General features: G+C 31.5%; 1 protein-coding gene across 3 annotated transcripts in view; it reads left to right on the forward strand.

Annotated features, from left to right (window-relative positions):
* Positions 1 to 20,163, forward strand: part of LOC103576305 (protein kinase C and casein kinase substrate in neurons protein 2) — a 160,070-nt gene that overhangs the window by 74,381 nt on the left and 65,526 nt on the right. For all 3 annotated transcript variants that reach the window (XM_053742103.1, XM_053742104.1, XM_014440621.2), the window contains exon 4: positions 4,270 to 4,496. In XM_053742103.1, the coding sequence (XP_053598078.1) occupies positions 4,270 to 4,496 (227 nt within the window). The remainder of the gene's footprint in view (positions 1 to 4,269; positions 4,497 to 20,163) is intronic.

Genomic DNA, 20,163 nt, shown 5'->3' on the forward strand with positions numbered 1-20,163 from the left:
CCTTATAGATAATGTTTTGCAGTTTTCAAAACCCTTCTTCCATTCTCTGTATGACCAATATGTCCACAGTTATTGATTACCAAAGCCAAAATAGATTTTTTTGCTTTGATAAATGATAACTCGCCGTCAAATTGTCGTAGAGACTTTTTGAGGCCGGCAAATTAAAGGGCATAAGATTTCCTAAGAGTCATGAGGTCAGACTATCAAAAAAGATTTATTGAAGCTTATGGACTTGTTGGAAGACGATCAAAAATTCAGAAAATTTTTTTTTCGTCGGTTTTCTTAGGATTACTCTGGAACCGTGCATGATAAAAATTGAAAGTCCGGATCTACTATCTAGAATCCTGAGGTTACAATTTGTTTTTTTTTTTTATCTTTACTCTTCTTCAGTTACTCGTGTAAAAGTTGAGCACTGGGTTCTGGAATGTCTGATATAGTCGAGTACGTGGCTTGATTAGGATAGGAAAATGTTTAAGAAAATAATTAAGAAACAAATTCAAACATAGATTGAGTTCTTTCATTAAAAATAATTGTCCATTTATTTAATGTTTATACTTAATGCTAAACTCTCTTATAAATATAAATAATAATTCATAACTAAATTTGTTCAGTCACGGGCTTAGACAATTTGAAAAGCTTCGTGCATTTCCACTACATTCGGGACTTGCCGAACTCGCTACTGATCTCAAGGTCAGAATAGTGCCAGGTCACTCGCTATTTGGGCTCGACACATACAATTTCTTGCTCATCACTGTGTCAAGACGGCATGAGAACCCGCTACAAGCTGGCCAATCAGATAATTCGTTTTATATTGACCAGCCAATGAGAGAATTCGCTATCAACTACTTCCCGTTGGCACGCTTTTAAGCCAATGGGAAACTTCCTTTTATGTATCGAGGCTGCCACGTCACCACCAAGTGGCCACGTCGCTTTCAACAACATTTTCTCCGGCGTATTTTCGTTTGGGAGGGATGGAAAGATCTATCAAAGAATCGATTTTCGATTCCTACGTCGAGTCTGTTCATTTCGATTCTTGGAATCGATTAATCGATACAAAAAGTCGATTTTGATCGACTTTTGAGTGAAAATTAATACGCAGTTACATTCAAATATTTTTTATCCAAAATTTTCACAAATCCATAACTTTTTGAAAAAGCGATATAAAAATTTGAAATCAATCGTGGATGTGTCTTTCAACAAAGACTACAACATGTAAAGTAGTTGAGTAAATAAATTTGGTTCTATATTTTCACTTCTAAAAGTAACTGGCTTATTCATTTCTGTCTTAAAAATTTTCATAAATTTCATTTAATTTTATGCTGATCGTGAATCAAACAGATTATCTGACATATTTTTTTTTGCAAATTAGCGCTATACGCAGTATCTCCTTTACAAAAAGGATCAGCCAAACATATGATTTATTATTTATCTATTCTAAAAGTGTTACGGTGCAAAATTTCGAAGTGCAGCAAACACTTCATTAAAATATGTCACCGCCTCTCGGGCCAATTTGTCTCGGACGATTTTATCTCAAAGTCGAATCGATTCTTGATCGATTTCAAAAACTAAAAGTCGATTCTAAAATATCGATTTTTTTGAAAGAAAAGACGATTCTCGATTAGAATCGAAATCGACTTTTCCATCCCTACTTTTCACTCCTTTATTCAACAGTACAATCTCGTGCTCTAAAACCGCTTTCCTTTGCTATTATTATTCTTGGTTGCATTCGCTATCGCGTACACATTTTATTGCATTCGCTGTTTCATATTATCTTCTCACAGTTTTAAATGTACTACAGTATTAAAATTTGTGTAGTTTTTTAGTTGTTAAGATTCCATCACACCTAAACCAGATCCTTTTTGCGCATTCGCTCACTTTACAAAATTTAATTGGAAGAATTATACTGCGCATGCGCCGCACTCGTGCCTCGTGTTCTCAATATCATGAATATCTAAAACTCAAATATCCACGCTAAATTAACCTCAACTTAATTATAATAATTTTTATTCAAACAATTTATTTAGATATTATTTAGCAAGCTTTTAATTTATTTCAATTAATAAATAATTTATTAGTGACGAGGAAAAATCCTGACAGTTAAAATCAACCGAAGAAACAATTTTTCCGTATGCACAAAAATTTAAAATCAAAGTAATGTATTAAACTAAAATAAAATAAACTTTATTAAAAGACAAATTGAACTAGGAAAATTACCCACGTGTTGGAAAACTTATGATAAGAGAATTTTAGATGAACTTACGTTAACCTGTCCCAAATGCTTTGCCATGTTGTGAATTCTCCTGGTATGGACTCATACTAGGCTTCCAAATTTCCACGGAAAAATAAAACTTGAAAGAAATTTTAGAGGCGTCTGCCTGACACGATAACTCAAAAAATAAATTTTTATTAAAAGTAGCAAACAGACCGTCAGATCGAGTGGCTGCTAGGTTCGGCTAGCAGGTTACAATTAATTAACTAATGGTGTCTGGCGACGAGGTACACCTGACCTATCCCCTACCGTCACGCCATCAAATTAAACTTAAGCGACGCACGAGCGGGTGCGCAAATTAAAAAAGGGCGCGGAATTTAATTTTTGCTGACCTGGCGGTCGAACACCAGGTCACCCCGTTACATAGAATATGTTGCAATTCACCCAAAAATTTAGAATTTTTTTTGTATCCCTTAATTTTTGGGACCAGTTGTATTTGTAAATTATGGAGAAAAAAAAAATTTTTTTTTCTTGTTTTTTTTTTTTTATTCCTCAGAAACGACTTGAACGATCGACTTCAAAATCTAGGGAGCCTTAGAACTTTATAAAACGCGTCGATAGCCGCCCCAACCATATCAATCGGTCAATGTGTTCGAGAGATGTCATTGGAGAAAGAAATGGTGAAGAATGTATTTTTCTAAATATCTTCAAAACGGCTGCGCCAGTCGATTTTCAGTTTCTATCAGCTCTAGAATCCAATAAAACGCGCCGATAGCCACCTCAAACGTCAAAATCCGTTATTTAGTTCAAAAGAGGTCGGCGTTGAAAAGTTAAGAAAATAACATTTTATGCTATTTTTTTCAGATTAATCAAAATGTAATGTACTAAAATGTTTCCGAAATCATACCAACGCTTCGTCTTCAGATTCTCTTTTGATCATTATATAATGTCATCTAACTTGTTTTTTAGTTTAAATCATATTATCAACAAAAATTGGAAAAACACAGTTTTTAATACTTTTCTCGGATATTTCATATATTATTGCTCTGATGTAAGCAAAACCCATTTAAATCTTGATTTTTATCACTGACATTGATTTCTCCGACAATATATTTATTTTATTGAACATAATCGGAAATCAAAATTTAAAAACCGCTTCTTCATTTCTAAAAATATTAATGAAATTAATTTAAAAGGGGCTTCCAGGTCGAATCAACTGCTTTTGAACCCGACCTCTTTCTATTTGGCTGAATATATTTTTTCCATTTCTATTTATATTAAAATCACTTTTCAGGGAATTTTCAATTTTTTTTATTCAACCCAAAAAAAGTTATAAATTTTTTAAAAAAAGATTTGAAAAAACCAAAAGCCCACGCCTCGAACTTTAATGGCATATTTTTAACAATCCAATTTCAAAAAAGTTCGAATTATCGAGGTTTTTTTCATAGAAATTTCGATGGTAAATATACCGTATTGCAAGTCAACAAAAAAGTAAGATAAGGAGAACAATCCTAATAAAAATGGCTGCACTCTGTTGTTGCTTTACATGTAAAATTGCTGGTTTTAACAATAATGATTTATTATTAAAAATTTGAAGAACTACAGTAGTGATTTTCAAAAGAAACCTTTTCTGTAGAATTCTGGAAATCGTGAAAAAAAAAATTAAGTCGTTTCGTCAAGTCTCTCTCGAGATATCCGTACCATAAAATTATTGTGAGGCATCTTTAGTGTACCCCTGATAAGAGACATTATGTAGTAAGTTAAAAAGCTCCACTTCACACATTATTCCTTACCATTCGGAAATAGATTGGAACTTTCTGAAATACTATATTCTCTGATGATATTAGAACCACGAGTAACACCCAACTGATTTAATCTTAATCTTACCTGGGTGAAGTTGTGGACAAATTGCTAGTTTGATAATTATTTCCTGAATTTGTTTGTACTTGAATTCGCTGAGAATATTATATTACGAGTTTGAATATTTAATTGACATACTTTTTGTTTTCTTTAAATCTTTTTATACTTCTGAACAATAGTCAATGTTTTGTTATTGTCAGGTTAAAAAAATGCAAGATCGAGTACAAAGAACTAAAGAAGAAGTACAGAAAGCAAAAGAAAAATATGAAGCAGCTTTGCAAGAAATTAATCAGTACAATCCTAAATATATGGAAGATATGACCCAAGTCTATGAAAAATGTCAAGAAATGGAAGCACAGCGACTGCAGTTTTTCAAGGATGTACTTTTTGGGATTCACAAGTGCTTGAATATATCACATGATCCAGTGTAAGTAGTTTTATACAGTAAAAAATATTCTGTCAAACTCAACATTATTTGTGTGTTGAAAACGATCCAGGTGACACAAAAAAAGTCAACTCTTACATTTTATTTTTGTGCTGTCTTTATTTATTGAATATTATTTAAATTTTATTTTCATATTATCAAAAGTGATAAAAATTGCTATTCACCATCAAACTATTTCTTTGATTGAAAATAATATTTTTGGTAGAGTGGACAGTTGAAAAGTGTATAATATAATATTTTACATCAGTTCTTAATAATTGATTATTCCATTTCTTTTAGGAAAAAAAATATTTATTTTGCAGTAAAATCATTTTTAACTCACATATAATAATTCGTAATTATATCCAAATCGCTTCTATTACCATGAAAAACGTCATATTTTACCTAAGCTCTTAATTGATTCTAAATTATAGAAAAAAAATCTGCATAGCATTTAATCTGAAGGGACTAGGTTTTTGTTGAAAAGTTCTGAACACCAGATTTCTGAGTTCTCCACGCCCACTCACGATAGAAAGTCGTTTTTATTTTAGAGACGTCCAGGCTATGACTCCTACCCATCCCAAGATATTTATAAGAGTCTCTGATGTTAACATGTTAATGACACTTGTTTGAGAAGTAAAATGGAATGCTGGGATGTGTGAGGTTGGGTGGTGGGTTGATTAATTCAAATTTGTTTTTGAATTGTCTTTGTTTTATTTAATAATAAATAAACTTATCACTATTTACGGTACAATATTTACACTTTTCTATGAATTTTGTTGTTCATAGAATGACACGTAGTGCTAAAAGCCCTTGAAAAAAAAAATCCGAGTACTCGACATGTGGTTGACATCACTCAATATGACAAAAATATTAAAATGACTAAGACGACTAAAAACTATAAAAACTTATATCAATAACAATTTACTGAGATATGTGATGATATTTATGAGTTTAAACAAATGAGATAGACTGAGAATATTCACAAAAACTGTTGAAAAAAACTAATGGCGTCCGTACGATTGATTTTCCTATGTAATAAATTATAATAGTAAGCGTTTCTTCTACGTGTTCGGGATCGTAACTGGGCATGTTATAAATTTTCTGACGATCAGAAAACTCATCGAGAGCACGTGATCTGGAACTGTGTGCGCAGGTATCAATAATTTTGAATGATGGGCTTTTCTGATCCGTCGAGATTCGGCGGTTATCTATAGTTGAGAGGCCAGAAGGTGCGGAAGACACGATCTTGAACAACGCTCTATCCTACTAACTCACTATCTCCTCGCGAATCAGTGCACTTACCCTTCACCAGATTAATGACTGCAAATTTGTCAAACAAAAACACACGTCAACGTCCGATGTATACTCTGCTACAATGTTCACGGCTTTCTGAAGGTGTTATTCATTAGGACCGCACACACAGAAAAAAAAAGTAGTTGGCTCAAAGTAATTTTTCTTGAGCCAAGAAACTTTTGAGGACATAGACTGGAAATCGAGATTTTCTTGAGGGAAGTAAAAAAATTCCTTGAATTTTAAATCTTGAAAAAAGAAAAAATATTTTTGACTCGATAAATCTTCAAAGATTGATTCAACAGTTAAGTTATTTAGTTAAATAATTTAAATTTCTTGATTAAATAAATATTGTTCTTTACTGTAATATATTTATTACTTTAACCAAAAAATATAAATGTTCAGTACAAGAAAGTTACAGTGTTGAATAAAGTAATGCGATGTTTTGAATCAATAACTAGTGATAATTTGAACTAAAATACAAATCTCGAACCAAGAGTGCTGCGGGCTTAAGCCAAGTAAGTTTTCTCTTGGATTCACGCAGAGGTTTTTCAACTCTTTTCTCACTACTCTATCTCGATCTTTGTCGCTCCTACACAAGAAATGAAAATTTTTTCTACGTTGTAAGGTTAAGGAGATGAAATTTGAAAAGAAAAATAATAATTATTATTTCATAAATGTGGTTATAATTATTTTTAAGTTTAGCAAATATTTGGGCACATATGTATTTTATTTATTATAAATTCTGCTATTTTAGGAATTTCCGAGGGAAACTATCTGTTTTTTTTCGAATTTAATTAATTTTATAAAAGCTTAAAAAGGTAAAATTCTTTAGAATTATGAAAAAAAAAAAAAAAAAAAAAACAAACAAATCAATAAGTATAAGAATTAGATAACTTTTTTTTTCAAAACTGTATTAATTTAATTTAAAACTTACAAAAAATAAAGAGAACATCGTTTGAATTAAAATTTTAATAATAAAGATTTATTAGTTATTATAATTTAAAATGAAACATTCCTTAATTAAGAAACCTTGATGATTTACAAATGAAGGAAAAATTTTTTTTATTATAAATATTGACCTCTTTTAGAGACTTAACCTTTTAGTAGTCAATAAAATAATTTTTTTTTTAGCTTAGTCTTGGGTATATATGGTACTGAATAGCTTTAAGTAAAAGAATAAATTTTCACTTCTAAATGCGCGTGGTGGCCGAGTGGTCTAAAGTACATGACTTAAACTGCGCTCAATTTGGAGAGTCGGCAGTTCGGGTCTCACCATATGTCAAAAAAAATAAAATTCCTTCTTTACCGAAGGTTAGAAAAATAACATTCTACCCTCCAGAGGGTTAAATGACAAGTCGTAGAAAAAAAAAATTTTTTTAACCAAAAAAACTTTATTTCTTGAAAAACCAAGAAAAAAATACTTGAGCCAATAATCAAATTACTTGAACTCAAGAAAAAAAATACTTAAGTCAAAAATTAAATTTTTTTTTTTTTTTTATTAAAAAAAAAAGATTCTAAAAGAGGAGGAAATTTTAAATAAAACACTCCTACCTCCGGGAACTCTATCTGTTATTCATAATTTTAATTTAACGCTGAAAATGAATCCCCGCGCGACATTTTGAGGTTGCGCGCGTGACGTCAAAAGCGAGTTCGACACATGGATTTATTTATTTAAGGTATTGAATATTTTTTTTTTAATTTGAAAAAATTATGGTGTATTCTGAACACTTTAAATAATTTATTTCCGTAGGAAACTTTACTTGATGTTAATTTTTCAACAAGTTGAACGATTGTTAACTAACAAATTTTTCTCGAACTTACGTCTTCATTGTAAATGAAGAAAAATGTTTAAATAGTTGTCGCAAAAATTTGAGAAGGTTTGCATGTTTTAGGTTTCCACTATATTAAATTGGTGTATTATCGTACGATGGACGGTGTGGCTCAATAAGTTATAGATTAAATTGAACGGAATATAGTATAGTGCCGGATAGCTCAATTGGTAGAGCACTCGGCGCGATACCGATATCGTCTGGGTTCGATTCCCAGTTCGGGCTATCTATATTTTTCTCAAATTATCTATAAATTGTCTTATTGAGAAGGTATGCATGTTTTAGGTTTCCACTATATTAAATTGGACCATAAATTCCACCAATTTAATATAGTGGAAACCTAAAACATGCAAACCTTCTTAATAAGACAATTTATAGATAAATTGAGAAAAATATAGATAGCTCGAACTGGGAATCGAACCCAGACCATATCGATATCGCGCCGAGTGCTCTACCAGTTGAGCTATCCGGCACTATACTATATTCCGTTCAATTTAATCTATAACTTATTGAACCACACCGTCCATCGTACAAGTGTTGCGGGATTCTCTTCGCGAATTTCGGCAGCTCTCCAAATAGTAGCGTTGGCAGAATAACTTGGTGAGAATTAGATTGCAAGTTTATTTCCCTGTCAAGCAGATCCATTTTGTCTCGTTGATGACTTTCAAAATGTTACATACTTCCTGAACTCAATTATCACTAGGAAACCATGTATCAAGCTCAGCTAATCATCGCAGACACACTTCCAGTAGGCAGCGATCTTTAAATTGAAGGTTCTAACGACTCAGTTTAATCCATTCTGTAGAATACTAATCGAGATATGCTGAAAATTGAATTTAAATGTTAGAGTGTGATTTGAAGCGCATTTAGGTAACGAAAGTTTTTTTAACAAATTCTATGTATACAGATTACAGTTTCTTTACAAAGTCCAGTTTAAGATACCAGATGTAAGCCAGATATAATAACATGATGAGAGTAATACTGTCATACACTTTTATCTGGCCTATCTAACAAGGGAACATTCCTAGGTGTCTCCCTCCGATTTCTATGAAACAGAGATGATGTTTTCCGGTGAAATATTAGAGACACGTATTTTTTTTTTTCTTTTGGTGAAAAAACATTTCTAGTGGGTGAAACCCCCTCTCAAAGTTTAGGCTCTATAAGAGTGTTTTTTAAGTTTCGCATACTTGCAGTTTGAATAATCGAATGGGAATAATGGCATCATTTGTGGGGTGAAAACTTATGAAAAATACTACTAATTTCATAATAAAACAATAAATAGATCAAAAGTTATAAAGGGTGAAATTTACAAAAATTTTTATAAAAACACAAGTATTTAATGGATTTCAACAGAACCAACGGTGATCAAAAGAGGAAAAAAATTTGAGAATGCGTCTTTTGGAGTTTTGCCAAAAAATAAAGTTTAAGGGCTGAATACCCCTTAAGTACATTGACATTGACCACGAAGAAAGCATCAGTTTTTTTACCAGCTTTGGTTCTAATTTATCAAGAATTATTTTTTCATACATTTTTACAAGTAAGGAAATAATAATAACACTATTTCTTGATATTTTACTAACCTTCTTACTTTTGATTCTGGACTTGATTGTTTGCATCAGGATATCAAGTATTATAAATATTAACTGTAACGGGGTAAAATGAGTTACATTATCGATTGACATCATGATTTTTCACTGATGATCACTACCCAACCTGTAACCCCAAACGAACATTCAAATGAGTTTTGTTGACTTGTCATCGGATGCGGTAATCGAAATGGTTTGTATGCGAGTCCCAGTCATAATTGAGAAGGGATGAATTTTCCGATAGTGGCCGAAGATAATCGAGTGTAAACTATATAAACGGAAGACAGTAGCTGAAACAGGCAGAGAGAACCGGGAGACGCCCAGAGAGAGAACCAAAAGAACGGCTGAACATCTAGTCGTACAACTGCTCAGGTAATTACTCAAGTCGCGCTTGGCTTTATTTTGTGGAACCAAGCACATTTCCATTCATCGTATCGTTGAATACCCGGTACATAGCCGGTATTCTTGATAACAAGTTACTATTTTATCTGGAAAAGTAGGTATTGGAGAGTACGGGTAAAATCAATTAATGAAAGAACTTTGGACAAAGTTTACGAGAAGGACCAGACAGACAACCTGAAGTACGCCAACTCGACAACCAAGACGAGGACAGGATACAAGCCGCTGCTGTAAATAAAATCGTCAGATTTTTATTAATTTAATTCTAGGCTTGGGCCAAAATTATAAATTAATAATCATACTAAATCGTACGTCGTGTCCATTACGTGATCGTCACGTCTAGGCTGAACTAAGTAAATCAATTATTAATTGTTAATTAATTAACGTGGAAATAAGTTCATCAGCCATACGCTAATGAATTTAGTGTTCTCGAAGCTTCTCGAAAAATCCAGGCAAGATGGCCAGATTTACTACGTCGTCGAATTTTCCAGGCCATTCGTCAGAACTACGTACTGGAAAATTATTCTTGATCTAGTCAATTATCCGATCATTAATTTTAGAGTAATTTTAAATATAGTTAAAAGAAATAAAATCAATTAATTTAATAACGTTAAAAGTGTCGTATAGTTGAATTCGAGAAATTGGATGCTCAGTATTGTGTCATTGAGTCGGTGACAGATAGTTCATACATAAAATTAATGTAATAAAATCGTAAAGTCGACTTAGCAAATTGATTAATAAATTAGAATAATTGAAATGTAATCACGGATAAATAATTAATTGATTAGTGATTTAAAAATTGGTAAATTAAATTAAACGAATTAACTACGATGAGGAAAATAATATTGGAAAGGTGTGAAATGATTAAAGTGTAATTTAGTGAATTATAACTAAGGTTTCAATCGCGTAGAAGGTCCAGGAGACCGCGTGGAATATTAGGTTAAGGAAAGTCGCGTGTGTGTGTAATAAAGTCCAGGGGACTCAGTCGTGTGTGTGTGACATTGTATAAGGTCGAAGTCCAGGGGTCCTATATTTTAATTGTAAACGGTATATTAATAAATAGTTTAAAATTTGATAAAAGTGTGAAATAAAATGAATTAATTATAAATTATCCTTCCTTATCCTCCTCGTACCAATGAACTTACAATGACCCAGATGGAATTTAAGATCCGGTTCTGGAAGACCGTAATACTTCCAGTGGCGCCCTTTTAAGGATGACGATGTCACGATTGGAAATCGTGATGGGCGTAGGTATTAAATTCGTATAAAATGTAGTAAATAAAAGGGTACTTACATTGATCAAGGACCGATCCTATGTCCTGGGCTCACGTGACTGAATGCTCAATTTATTCTATTTTATATTTAAATCGCGCCTACACAATATTGTTGAAGACAATATTGATAATTACCCAAAGCGATTTGCGATCTATGATGTGACTGATTTAATTTCACAATCAAACGTCGAGCGATAAACGTAAGATTGTATACCCCCTACTGTGAACTATCTGTCTGAGCGGCTAAACAGGTAGAAAATAAGGGATAAAGGAAGGTGGGCTGCCGAAAACCCTCGAAGCTAGTGTCTTATTGTTAAAGTAAAATTATCTGAGAAATAATGTTTTTAACTATTTATGTTTATGAGTAATTATTTATTGAGGATCAAACAGACTCAAAATACAAAAGAGTTACAAATAGTAATATTAAAAATAGTCAATGTAAAATAAAATGTTTCATGCATATGGTTTACAGTCAGTTTAAAAAGTATATAAAAATGAAATTACCAAACAATGGTTTTAATGTTTAAAATTTACCCTAAACAGGTTTGGGTGAGGTGTCAGGACGTCTAGCAATAACACAGGACACTTTTTCACACGCGTTCTCGCGGCTAATTAATGTGATTCTAGTTTATCGATTTATTTAGTTTATTATAATCTGTTGTAATTATTTCTGCATTTCAAAATCTTCGTAGGTTATATAACATTAAAAATCTTCGCTTTTTCGTGGTAAAATAAAATATAAATTTGGTTGTAAAATCAACGCGTTTTCAAAATATTCAAAATTTTCGCGTATTTTCGCGGTGAAATATTATTCAAAATCTTTGTATTTATCGCGGTAAAATAATTCTTTAAAATCTTCGCTTTTCTCGCGGTAAAATATTCTTTGATTCTTCACGTTTCGTGGTACAATTAAATATTAAAAATGAAATTAAATGGATCAAGAATAAGATGAAGAAAATCAACGCTACCGCTGCTTCCGATTGATATTAATTCACGACTTACGACGATCAAGGTCCGGTTCGTACGCCCAGCTACCATTAACCAAATGCTCAATCGAAATATCAATCCTCTAGCCACGAACACCGTCGTGTCCAGAGTTCAGTATGGTTTAGAGTTTGATTCTCAAAAGAACTCATGAGCTAAAGTCCATGGTCTTTTTATATAGTCTTCACACATGGAAAGTGGTGGTAACTTGTTTCCCATACGAAAAGACTCGGACTCGCTCGAAAGTTCTAGGCCCATGCACACGTGTGATTCTTGGGAAATAGATTTGACTATGGAGTAGGCCGATGACTCTAGCATCATTCTGTCGCCAAGCAACGGTCGTGTAGGAAACCATAAATTTGATGGTTTCCGTTATCTTTCTTTAAATTCTAAGAATCACATCTAGGTGCACATGAGTTGGGTGGTCTATAGTTTAAGATGAAAAATCAAAGAAAAGATTACAGCGCTTATGCTTAGATTCTTAAATAGGAACGGATACATAAGTTTAAAAATACGTTAAGTAAAAATGTTGAAATGTCAAGAACAAAGAAATCTATAATAATACGCGTTGTCCATAGTACAATACGACTTAATTGTAAAGCGTTGACAATGCTCAGGTACGACTGCTGGCGTCAGTAAGTTGGCGTTATACATAAAAAGGTTTACGTACAAGAGGTCTTAGTGTATATTTATTTCGGAAGAAAAAAAAATAAAATTTTTGAATGTAGCAGCCGTGACAACGAGAGTAACACTTCCCTGTTATTTAATACATCTTAATTTTGAGGCGTACTTATTTTAAACTTTCCGCTGAGAAAATTGCAAATATTTAAATATTCTAAGTTATTAATTTCAACCCTATTTTCAAAAATCGAGTTTCCATCAAATGTCGACGTTTACAGTTCCGATGATGTTAGAAAAAGAGGGATCACAGTATCATGGGAGGATAAAATCCAACTAGTGAAACTTAAAAGACGTCACCCAAAAATGGTGCGTATGAGTTCAGTAGGAAGACACTGAAATCAATACAAATCACCAGACTCAGGCAAAGAAAACAACCTAAACATTAAAGACGAAGATTTAGGAGAAAAAGACGCTCACTTGAATGGTTACGGAGGTGACAGTAAGAAAGTGAACGATGATGTGTTTGAATACATAAATTTAACGATGACAATTGATCTATCGATCTGGGCGCAAGCTAGAAAAATGTACAATGCAAGTCAATGAAAATACGCGTTAGAAAATAAATATTGGGCAGAAATTTAAAACTGCACGTGGGAGATGGTAGAGCGACCCATTAATCAAATAATAACTGCGAGCACGTTTGTTCTTTGTGCTAAATATAATAACAACTCAGGCAAAAAAAAAACTGGCAACGGTTGGGTTTGCGGGCCGCTGTTTTCGAGCTTAAGGTGCTTGAAAACATTATTGTGAATACTTTTTTGAGCTTTTTAAACTCAAAAATACTCTTGAATGCCATTGTTTTCTAACGAGCTTTTCAAGCTTGAAGAAGTTACACGGAACAAAATAAGTAGCAATGACCACTTTGTCAGATAGCACTGAGTGATATCTGTAAAAAAAAAAAATTGAAGTAATAGTGGCTCCTATCTACGTAGTACTGCCTACTCTCTGCATTGCTCTCAGCGCCATGTCAGATGTTACTCACCACTATCTAACATATTACACTCCTACATGTTACTCAGCTCTATGCTCATAGTAGCCAATCGTCGAGAAAAAGTTATGAAGCTTGAAACAATAGTGAATTACAAAACTTAGTGCATATACGGTTTTGAATATAATTTCCGGATTTTATTGCGTGTGTATGTTTATACGGTGAATCTATATACTCCCTAATTAATAAATCTAATTTGAAATGATTTGTAAAATTTTAATAATTTTATATTGTATCATATCAAAAAATTATAATTTCAAATAATTCAAAATAATTTATAATTATCAACTTGGAATTATTTTAAACCATAAAATTGTAATTTGAAGTAATTCAAAATAATTTCAAATTCTCAACATCGAATCATTTTAAATCATAAAATTAGAATAAAAAATTATTCAAAATAATTGAAAATTTTTAACTCCGAATTATTTTAAATCATAAAATTATAATTTGAAATTATTCAAAATTATTCAAATCTTAATTATTTCTAATCTTCCCAAATCGTTAAATCATAGTGCTTTCAAACATCATTTTAAAATAAATCATTTTTAATCATACCAAATCATAAAAAGTCAAATATTATTTTAGGATTTGTATAATTATTTGAGGCATTTTAAATCAAAAATTAAGTAAGAAAATAATATCGTATATTTCTATTTTTTCAGATAATTTAAAATTATTTGGAATAATTTAAATTTCGAAGTCATTTCCAATTTAATTGAATAAGAAAATAATATCGTATATTTCTTTGTTTAAAAAAATAATCTAATTACTAGTATCAACTCATTAACCACTAGGGGTTATATATTATTTTTCAACTTCGGTAAAGAAGAAATCTTTATTTTTTCCGGCATGTGATGGGACTCGAACTGCCGACCCTTCGATTGAAGCTCTGAACACTCCAAGTCAAGTGCTTTAGCCCGCTCTGCCACCACATACATTTGAAAATAGAGATTTATTGTCTTACTTAAAGCTACCCGGGAAAAAATGATCAGACCTGATCATGCCTATTCATGTATGATCAGGCCTGAAATTAGACATGAGCATGCTTGTTCATGTATGATCAGACCTGAAATTAGGCATGATCAGGCCTGATCATACCTGCCAATGCCTGTTCATGTCTGAAGCATTAAATACGCTCAAGTCTGATCATACCTGTTCATAACTGCCCATGCCTGTTCATATCTGAAGCGTTAAATACGCTCAGGTCTGATCATACCTGTCCATGTCCGTTCATGTCTGTTCATATCTTTTCATGTCTGAAGCGTTAAATACGCTCAGGCTTGATCATATCTGTTCATGTCTGATCCAGCCTGATATATGGGATTAAATTCAAAATTTTAGTTATAATTAAATATAATTAACTTAGTTATAATTATATATAACTTATATATAATTTCATATAACTATAAATCAATAATTAATAAATTAGATATAAAATTTTGTCAACTAAAAATCTATCATGTATAAAATATAAAATTTTGTTGACCAAGAATCTATCACGTATAAGATTTTTATTACTTGAAGTTCATACAAAATTTACTTTTTAAGTCAATCTCTTAGGTCAACGGGTAGCGGGTTAAACTTTCGAGCGCAAGGTCCACGGTTCAAATCCTGCACAAGCCCGAGTTTTTTATTTCTATTTTTTATAGAAATACATATATATAATTGTCTATAGCTATACTAGGGTGGCGCAAAAGAACCGACTATTTGTTTTTTTCGATCTCGCATAAAAATTTTTTGGTTTACGATGTTTTAAGAAGCCTCTCCGAAAATTAGCTCGATAAAAAATTTTCAAGAGGTCGCTCACGAATTTTGAAAATATCAAAAATGATTGAAATTCGAATTTTTAATTTCTAAATTTTTTCTATCTCGTGGCAGCAATAGTTTATACTTGTAAATTAATGAGTATGTTGGAAATTTCAGCCCAAAATTTAAATAATTAAACGGCGCTTAAGAATTTCGAATATTAACTGATAATTCGTAGCTAATAGTTTGAATTAGTTATTGAATTTTTTTATAACTCAATTATTGTCATAATAGTACAATATAATTTTTTCATAACCAAAAATATACAGGAGAGTCTTGAACAATAAAATTTGGTAAGTTTTGAATAAGCGAAAAAACCTACAAATGGAATTAAAAAATAAAAAAGAATGTAAATAACTTATTATTTCCATTTCTCGGGTTATATTTTCGTTCACTGTGATACTATTTGATGGTGAAAAAATCGAGAAGCTTTATTATTAATATTTAAGGGTCGCTCGAAAACGTTCAAAAGACAGCACTCAGAAACATTAAAAATTCTTGAGCGAGGTTTAAAAATTTTAATTTTAGGCTTAAATTTTCAACGTAGTCATGATTTCATAAATCTAAACTATAGCGGCCGTGAGAAAGAAAAATATTTGAAATAAAAAAGTCGAATTTCGATCATTTTTGATATTTTCAAAATTCGTGAGCGACGTCTTGAAAATTTTTTATCGAGCTGATTGTTGGAAAATCATGTAACGTAAACCGTTTTTCTTTTCACGACGGAGACGTGAAATAAACCCGGAGTCGTATGTGGTCACCCAAGTGTATTAAAAAATTATAAATAACAATAATAATTATTACTAAAAATAATAAATAATTATAAACAAACTAAAGATGTGCCTGGACCAGCTCCTCAGGCTGGGTTAGTGCACGAGGGCGCCAATCCGTTTTTACAAAACGGACAAAACTAATAACGATCAGGGGAGAGATCACGGGACAAAATCTTGAGCGAGAATGCATGCACCAAGCGGAATGACAACCAAACAAATATATGATGAATAAAAAAATAATAATAAGGAATAATTATTACTAAATATTTCCAGGAAACAAACAAATAAATATGGGCTATCACTGGGTTCCTTTTACTAAAGTATTCAATTCAAAATATATTTAAATAGACTCAACAAATGGTTACAATAATAATTAATTCAATTCAAATAATATTATTAAATTATCCACTGGAGAAACCAAATTACAAATTACAAACTTTTACCCAATATAATTAGTATACTTAATTCTTTATGATAGAATTGTATTACATAATAATAATAATCTTTTCTCATTTTAAATTATTTACTCTGGGGAGAGAAAGACACGGGTACTCAATATATGTGGCAACACTGGGTTGCATACCAAAAAATAAATTTTACCCAGAGAAATAATATTAAACACTCAACTATACTTTTAAAATAATATATGAAATACTAGTGTAAGACAAAGAGCCAGTCTTGCTATCTTTGTCTAATCCTTTAAGGAATTTGCTCGACGCGTCTACGTACATGGAACGTACGCCAAACGAATTCAACTTATTATAACAATATAACTCAGTGTCAATTATTTATCAAGCAAATACCGCGAGCAACTCTACCGAAGGACCAGCGATAGCCGATGCAACAAATGAAGATACAACTGACTTACCGGCGTTGATAACAATTGACTTCTGGAATTTTTGGATAATATCACATGAACTATATTTTTACTTCATATAACAGAATATCAATTATCCAAATTAAATAAACTTTAACTATTTAATTTTACAAAATTACGGCAACTAGGCCAGAACAATTTTCTCAAAAATAATCACGGACAACAACACGTCCTACCTTCACAAAATCCCGGTCCTCTCTGACTATATCTTTCCTTGATTTTTCCGAGGGAGCGTAATCACTCACGTGTTATCTCCTCTCATGACCTCGGACCCGAAATTATCAATTAAAATAAAACATATAAAATTGCCACACGACCTGAGTTATATCATAATAATAAATCGAATAATATTTCCTATCAATAAACATAAACATAATCGGTACTATCTCTTTCAAATAATAAAATAATAATTAATTTAGTGCACCACGTGGCTGGATAAAAATATTGATTTTTATCCCCACTATATCGACTTACTCTCCCTTCGGTCGATATTTTCATCTATAACATACGCGCACGTGTGCTACTAACTGAAATGAAAATATCGATTTACATAATTTTCAAAATAATTATCAAAACATATATATAAACATAATAAACAATAATATCAATAATTCCATAATTAAATTATACTAAAATAATCGATCAAAATAATATAAATATTTGAATAATACTAAATTATAATAAATAAATGCGCTTCATTTGAGCTAGGAGGTGTTGTCAAATTCACGGCGAGATGGAAAAGCGCGCGCAGCGATTCACGTTTGAATCGCTACGTGACAATCATCTTAAAACATTGTAAACCAACAAATTTTCATAAGAGACTCAAAAAAAAAAAAATACTCAGTTTTTTCGCGCCACCCTAAGCTATACATAATTATATATAATTATATAGAGCCATTTTTTTCCTATAATTTTTTTACCCGGATGGGCATGAACAGACATGAACATACCTGATCAGACCTGAACATGCCTGGCCAGGTCTGGTCAGACCCGGTCATTTTTCATATCTAATTCGACCTGAAGACTCATGACTGCTCATATCTAATTATATTTTCCCGGGTACCCAGTACTATATATGCCCAAGACTAAGCTTCAAAAAATTATTTTATTTAATATATTAAAAGTTTAAATGAATTCCATATTTATATTAAAAAAAAAAAGTTTTGCCTTCATTAAAGCCATGCAGTTTTCTTAATTTTTAAATATTTTATTTTAAGCTATAATACATTATATTTATTTATTGTTGGAGTTTTATAATATGATGTTCTCTTTACTCATTGTAATAGTTTGAAATTCAATTGATGCAGTTTTTTGGAAAAAATTATTCAATTGTTTCTTTTTTTTTTTTTTCGTAATCTTGGAAAGTGACAGTTTTAAACTTTATTAAATTGATCAAATGAGAAGAAAAAACAGATAAAATTCCGATCGGATACTCATAAAATATCTTAATTGAAAATAAATAAAATGCATATGTGCCCAAATATTTGCTATATTTACGATAATTATGTTTATTATAGTTTTATAGAAAAGAATGACATATTTGGGTTAATTTTAAATATTAATCTTATATCCAACTGTATTATATTTTATACTTTCATGTCGATTGTTTTACATAGTTGAATCGTTTATTTGAGAAACCCCATAAGTCTAAAATATTAAACTTTTCAGGAGAAGCAAAAAACATTTTTCTGAGATACGTTAGCATAAAAATCATAAACCAATAATGAATAATAGTAATGTTAGCACCCCTAAAAAAGATTCGATGATTCAAAATTTTATTGTTAATTACTACGATTAATAATAATGGTTTAAAGATGATTGACTTATGGGGTTTCTCAACAAAACGAAAAAAATAGTAATGAAATCGTTCATTTTTCAATTTTTCTCTGTCAAATATTTATTATATTTATAAAATGAAGTACAAAATGTGTCTTGGAACTATAATATACGTAAATTATAATAATAATCATTAATTTTATAAGGCGACAATTTTAATTGAAAATTATTTTTTGTACTTAAAAAATATTTTTTTTGTGAAAAAACAAAAAGAAAATAATTTCTGTAAATCTAAAATTGCATGTTCATTTGAGAAACCCCATTAGCAGGGCCTGGAAGTTGGGGCCAACAATTGAACTTTAAAAAAAGAAGAGAAAAAAAAACAAGTTCTAAAGCAATAATAGAAAAAAAATTAACGAACGCATGCAAGTTCAGGTGAATGAATGCGTTCTATAGCCAATAATTCGAATGCCATATATTAGAGGTTGGCAGCAGAAAACGTGGAATTCAAAGAATAAGATTTTAAAATGCCACTATAAAAACATTTGCGATGTTAACGTGGATTAAATCCTCTTCGGAGTGGAATTCACTGCGGAAGTGAGTTTATTTTAATATTAAAACTCCGAATCAGAGAAAATTCTGATTTCACTAATAACCACTCCAAAATCAGTCCGTAGAAAATATAAACTTCCCATTTACACTATATGCAGAGTGATTTTTTTTTAAAATCCGAACTCCAAGTGACGAAGTAAATACGGACTTAAATAAAATCCGAAATCACTTCTAATTAATTACCAATTAAAATAAATGTCAAATAAGAATACGGTTGGCAGCAAAATAAGTAGAACTTTGTCAACCAAGCCCCGAAATTAAAAAGTAAAATAAAAAAATTATGCATAAGTAGTTTAAATTGAATTTTAGGTTCTTCAATGTAGCGCTGACCATCTTGCCCAAGGTATAGATGTTGATCTTTCTGACAATCTTGTTCAAGGTATTGCTAGTAATTTTGCTGGACATCTTGCTGAAGGTATTGCTGGTAATCTTGATAACCATCTTGCTGAAAGTATTGTTGGTCATCTTGCTGACCATCTCCCACAATGTCTTGCTGAAGGTATTGCTGATGATCATGCTGACTATCTTGCTGAAGGTATTGCTGTTGATCTTGCTGACTATCTTGTTTAAGGTATTGCTGATGATCATGCTGACTATCTTGCTGAAGGTATTGCTGGTGATCTTGCTGACTATCTTGTTTAAGGTATTGCTGATGATCATGCTGACTATCTTGCTGAAGGTACTGCTGGTGATCTTGCTGACGCACTCCGAAATCAGTCCGCGAAAAAAAAACTTCCTATTCATGCCGTAGGCAGAGTGATTTTTTTTTCTAAACTCTGAACTCCA

Source organism: Microplitis demolitor, chromosome 9, assembly GCF_026212275.2.
Source record: "Microplitis demolitor isolate Queensland-Clemson2020A chromosome 9, iyMicDemo2.1a, whole genome shotgun sequence".
Classification (NCBI taxonomy): domain Eukaryota; kingdom Metazoa; phylum Arthropoda; class Insecta; order Hymenoptera; family Braconidae; genus Microplitis; species Microplitis demolitor.